The sequence below is a fragment of the Rhinolophus hipposideros genome (assembly GCF_964194185.1).
Source record: "Rhinolophus hipposideros genome assembly, chromosome: 24".
NCBI classification, from domain to species: domain Eukaryota; kingdom Metazoa; phylum Chordata; class Mammalia; order Chiroptera; family Rhinolophidae; genus Rhinolophus; species Rhinolophus hipposideros.
The window spans coordinates 35121227-35127571 of record NC_138070.1 but is presented as its reverse complement, the minus strand read 5'-3'; the positions used below and the strand labels follow the sequence as shown (position 1 = coordinate 35127571).

The following is a 6345-nucleotide window of genomic DNA, read 5'->3' as shown; positions in this document are numbered from 1 at the left end:
TCTTTATTAAAGCTCTTAACTAAAGTTCCCTAACTACTGAACAGATTCCATAGGACAGGAAGGATAGAATAAAAGAAAAGCTGAAGGAATATGATGAGTCAATGAAGAGAGGCTACCAAATGCTATTTTGTGAAATAGCCAAATCATACGATACTTGGGACATAAAAAAAGAAATCTTTCCTTTTGTTGCCAGATGACACAAATCTTTAAATGACAGAGAATTTATTTGGAGATCATGGGAAATATTGATGATTTTAGGAGGTTAATATTCAGTAAAATATGCCAAATTCCTGCATTATTGTACGTATTCATGTAGAAAAGAGCAATAATAAGATATGATAAGGAAAAAATTTAAAACTTCAGAATGAAAATGATGGTTAAATAAAAGACACATTAAATAGAAACTCAACAGAGTAAAATTAAGACAATATTGACATTTATTAAGTTCTGATGAAAGCCACAAACTGTGTTAAGCATCTTGTTGCCATGATTTAACTTAGTTTTCATATGAGTTAGATATTAGCGTTTTTGTTTTACAGAGGGTTAGAGAATGGATGTAAGTATCCCTAAATCACATAGTAGGTATGGAGTGGAGTTGAGGTTTGCATCCACAACTGTCTAACTTCATATTAGGGCCCATTAGAATTGTAGAATCTTGAAACTGGAAAAGATGTTAAAGATAATTTAACCCAATCACCCATCAGGTGCTTGTGTCCTTAAACAATACCTGCTAAGTAATTACTTATTCAGGCTGTGTTCAAATATTTCTGACTATAAGCAGGATATGTATGACTATCAGAATGTTCATCTTTGTTGTGAAACCAAATATTTCTCCCCATAGTTTCAAGCCGCTAGTTTTATTTTACTCTCTTGGAGACATACAAGCCTTGACAATCAAGTTTGTGAACTCATTCTAGAAAAAGTGTCACATACCTCATCGCTGAATATCACTACAGTCACCTTCGAAGTACTCCCCTTGGGAAGCTATGCACTGATGCCCGTGCTTTGTCCACCCTTTAAAGCAATTTTGGAACTCTTTTTCTGGAATGGCCATCAGAGCTGTCATCGTGTTACCCTTGATGTCCTGAATGTCATCAAAATGTTTTCCTTTCAATATTTCCTTTATCTTTGGGTAAAGAAAGAAGTTGTTTGGGGCTAAATCAGGTGAGTAGGGAGGGTGTTCCAATACAGTTATTTGTTTACTGGCTAAAAACTCCCTCACAGACAGTGCTGTGTGAGCTGGTGCATTGTCGTGATGCAAGAGCCATGAATTGGTGGCAAAAAGTTCAGGTCGTTTTCATCTAACTTTTTCACGTGTCCTTTTTAGCACTTTCAAATAGTAAAACCGGTGAACTGTTTGTCCAGTGAGTAAAAATTCATAATGAATAATCCCTCTGATATCAAAAAAGGTTAGCAACATCGTTGGAACAAGTTTGTGAACTTAATTGATTTCTGCCTTTCCACTGTCATTACCCCCAAAATGCTGGTGAACTTTGTGACCGAGAACATCACCTCCTACCCTGATGCATGATCCAGCTCTATGTCACCCTCGTTTTTGCCGTCTCAGAGTGTTATATGTTGGCTGTAATGGCATATGACGGCTATGTTGCCATCTGTAGTCCCTTGCTTTATAATGTCATCATGACCCATAAGGCCTGTTTCTCCCTGATTTTGGGGGTGTATATCACAGGCCTGGTTTGTGCATTTGTTCATACAGGCTGCCTGTTTAGGATTCATTACTGCAAATTTTATGTGATCAATCATTATTTCTGTGATCTTCTTCCCCTATTCAAACTCTCCTGTTCTAGTACCTATGCCAACAAATTACTGATTTTAATCTTTAGTGTGATTAACATCCTTGCCCCTTGCTTAACCATCCTTAACTCCTACATCTTCACCATTGCCATATGCACTCCACCAAGGGCAAGTCCAAAGCCGTCAGCACTTGCAGCTCCCACATCTTGGCTGTTGCTGTTTTCTTTGGATCTGCGGCATATATGTACCTGCAGCCATCATCTGTGAGCTCCATGGACCACAAGAAAGTGTCCTCTGTGTTTTATGCTATTATTGTGCCCTTACTAAATGCCCTGATCTACAGCCTGAGGAACAAAGATGTCACTGTTGCCATGAAGAAAATGCTAGACAGAAAAATATTCTTCTGAGCAGAAATAATATGAGGATAATTTATTTGTCTAAGTCACCGGTTACTATATTGTGAATTGATATGTTTAATTTTAGCTCATCTGTCAACATATATTCTCATTTAGTGGGATTCTATTGACACTATTTCCCATTCCTATGACATTTTTATGCCATTTCTCTCTGTTTAAGTATCACTGAAAAACAGATTAGAAGAAATACTAAAAATGACCTGGATATGTGAACCCAGTAGTGCCATCACCATCACCTCATTTCTTTTTCTTCCATACAATTGATAAAAACTCAGTCCTCAGACATAATAAAATATCTTCTAGCAGTGGTTAGCAAGCTCCTTTCTTCTATGTGGCCCGAAAACACAAAAAAACATAGCAATATGATGACTGTGCTCTTTAGTATTTGCACATCTTGAGTCTAGAAAAGTCCCTTTCTTGCCGTATTTCACCCCACACCTTCTTTTTCTAAGTTATTTTCTCTATTTCTTACTTAACAAACCTAATTAGAACTTTAAAATATGAATCATAGACTCATGCATGTATTGTTATTGTGCCCAACCCAATATCCCCCTATTTGACATCTTTGATTTTAGTTTGTGATGGTTTGTTTATTGTCCAAATCCACACTGGACTTGAATCTCCATAAGGTTAATCCCTATACATATGGATCACTGCTCTATTTCCAGGTAGCAGAATGTCTGCTAACCATTAGGTCCTCGATAATTTTTTGATATTTATATATTCCACTCCCTACAAAATATTTATATGAAAATCAGTATGTATCCAACACAGTCTTCACTTAGTAACCTCTTCAAGTGTTATGGATGGCTTTTTAGGTTACAGTTCAAATCAATTAAGTGTAAGTTTGGAGGATTCTTGAAGGATCTTTCACAGAACTGTTAATATCCTTAGCTGTTTCTATGCAAGGAATAAGAAATACTAGTTCCGAGTACCTTCTGGGGCAAATACCAACACAGGTGTGGTAAGTAGGGAATATCTCATTCCTTAAATTATTAAATCCTGTGAATAACAAAGAATTCCCTGAAGCAAGTCTAATTTATTCTTGAATCCACATGCAATATTAGAGACTCAAAAACAATTTAAAGGACGTCATAACAATGGCGGTAACGAGGTGGTCTTCTTGAGTTCTCCTCCAGAACTTACCCCAAATTAAACATCTATAACCCATCTAAGGACTCTTTGCTCATAACACAGAACAGCTAAGAGACTTGTATGAGAATTACTTGAAGGTGGGCAAATTGGGAAAGCATGGGAAGATGGAAGGGAGCACAGTGGAGATCAGCCTGTGGGCCCGCATACATGGCTACGCAGGGGGTCCCAGGATATAACAGAGACTGCAAGAGCCAGGAGGTGAGCTCTTTCCCTGCATCCCACAACTGATCTCTCCTGCCAAGAGAGCAGCATATCCAGCAATTGAGGCAGTAACCTCAGCTGACACCTCTAGATGGGTTCTAGGTCGGACAAAAGACATAAAAACCATACCTGGGCCCCTAACACACTGTCCCAATCTTACCCTCACCCTTCCCGAGACTCAAGCTGGCCCCTAAACTGAGGAGTTCAGATTACAGAGAAGCCATAGTGCTCAGGATCTGGGAAGACCCGGCTGGCAGTTCTGACCCAGGGAAGAGGCTGAGAATAGTGTGATACTGCTGGGCTGGGAAAGAGAAGACACCTAAATCCCCAGCTCCCACTCTTTCTGGCCTGCCTAGTGCTGGGCAATTACAACCGCAGAGACACTCCCAGGGGTCAGCAGTAGGTGGCAGACACAGCACTGGGCTTTCAGCAGCTCAGAAATCTTCCACCTTACACACACACACACACACACACACACACACACACAAGTGCCCTAAGACTCAGGAGACCTGGGTACAGGGCTGGTTGTGTTACTCTCAGTGCGCATATATGCAGAGCAGAAACTGCACTGACTTTGTAAAAACTACTATCAGTCCCCATAACCCCACTCATCTAAAACTGCTGTCCCAAGGTTACTCTGGGCACCAGGTGACCGGTTCTGCCTACACAAGACTCAGAGGACTCTTTGGTACAGCAGAGGATGGCCTGGAGATTATTTGGTGGGCTTAGCCAAGACTGCCACTGCTTTTTCTGTTTTGTTTTGTTTTTGTACGTTTGATATTTTTGCCTGTGTTGAGAGTGGGTTATCGGTTGTTTTTACATGTGAGTGTATTTGGTTATTTCTTTGTTGTTGTGCTTGGTGATTTGCTTTGTTCTGAAATTGCACTACACCAGGGCCCAGTACAAGAGCCACAAGATTCAACACTCCCAGAGGCCTACTCTAGACCAAACCAGAGTATAACTGGGTTTGATCTACAAGTGACACACTCAGAGGGAATTCTCTACAGGCACAAGAGGCCATGGGGCCAAGCCTCATTTGAGTGGTCAACTCTCACACAGCAGGACATCCATTGTGGGCAGAGCCAAGTCTCACAATAAGTCAACCTAGGAGTCAATCCTACCTACTGACAAGCCAAAAGCAATTAAAGATCAACTTTAATAGGACAATATACACAACACAAGAGTCACCTTTGGAACACATGCACAGGAGAAAAAAGAAGTGGTGCAAGTCAAATATAAAGGACTCATACTACATAAGATAACCCAGCAAAAACCAAGAACCCTAGGGGATCTACCTAATACATTGAAGCAAACACAGAGAGTCAGCTAGAATGGGGAAACAAACAAACAAACAAAAAAACATTTCCCAAATAAACGAACAGAAGAAACCAGAATTGGAACCAAATGAAATAGAGGTAACCAACCTATCAGAGACAGAGTTCAGAACACTGGTGATAAGAATGTTTAAAGAGCTTAGTGGCGACATAAAGAAGAACAGAGAAATAATGAACAACCAGATAGAACTAAAGAATACAATAACTGAAATAAAGAACACACTTGAAGGAATTACCAGCAGGTCAGATGAAGCAGAGGATCGAATCAGTGACTTAGAAGACAAGTTAGCAGAGATCACCCAAACAGAACAACAAAAAGAAAAAAGAATAAAAATCAATGAAGATGGTTTAAGAGACCTCTGGGATAACATCAAGCGCAACAACATCACATCATAAGAATACCAGAAGGTGAAGAGAGGAAGCAAGGGATCGAGAACATACTTGAAGTAATAATATCTAAAAACTTCCCTAACCTGGTGAAGGAAACCAACATACATGCCCAGGAAGTACAGAGAGTTTCAACCAGGATAAACCCAAACAGGCCCACACCAAGACACATTATAGTTAAAATGGCAAAGGTAAAAGACAAAGAGAGAATCCTAAAAGCAGCAAGAGAAAGACAGCAGGTTACATAGAAGGGGACTCCCATAAGGCTATCAAATGACTTTTCTACAGAAACATTGAAGGCCAGGAGGGAGTGGCAGGAGATACTCAAAGTGATGAAAAAAAAAGCCTACAACCTAGATTGCTTTATCCAGCAAGGCTATCATTTAAAATTGATGGAGAGATAAAGAGCTTCCCAGAAAAGAATAAGCTAAAGGAATTTATTACCACCAAGCCAGCATTGCAGAAATATTAAAAGGGCTACTGTAAACAGAAGAAAGATTGAAACAATCTAACTACAAATTTAAAAATTGGCAATAACTATGTATCAGTGGTCACTTTAAGTGTAAATGATTGAATGCTATAATCAAAAGACATAGGGTTGCTGAGTGGATAAGAAAGCGAGACACTTGCATATGTTGTATACAAGAGACTCACCTCAGATCAAAAGACACACAGGCTGAAAATGAAGGGTTGGAGTAAGACATTTCATGCAAATGGAATGAGAAAAAAGCTGGAGTTGTAATAATTATTTAGTGTGACAATAATAATTAGTCTGACAATAATAATTAGTCTGACAAAATAGACTTTAAAATGCACAATATATTAAAAGACAAATCTGGGCACTATATAATAATAAAGGGATTGATCCAACAAGAGTACATAATCCTAGTGAACATCTATGCACCCAACGTAGGAGCACCTAAATATATAAAACAGATATTGACTGACATAAAGACACAGATCAACAGTAACACTATTATAGTAGGGGACTTCAACACATCTCTGACAACAAGGGACAGGTCTTCCAGACTGAAAATCAATATAGAAACAATGTCCTTAAATGACACATTAGACCAGTTGGATTTAATTGATATTTT

General features: G+C 39.1%; 1 protein-coding gene across 1 annotated transcript; it reads left to right on the top strand.

Annotated features, from left to right (window-relative positions):
• Positions 1-550: 550 nt before the first annotated feature.
• On the top strand, positions 551-2162 carry LOC308492333 (olfactory receptor 8G1-like; the record flags this gene model as incomplete). The annotated part of the gene is given in 4 exon segments (XM_081037186.1): positions 551-556; positions 1415-1520; positions 1523-1911; positions 1914-2162. Coding segments are annotated over 4 exon segments (750 nt in total).
• Positions 2163-6345: the final 4183 nt, after the last annotated feature.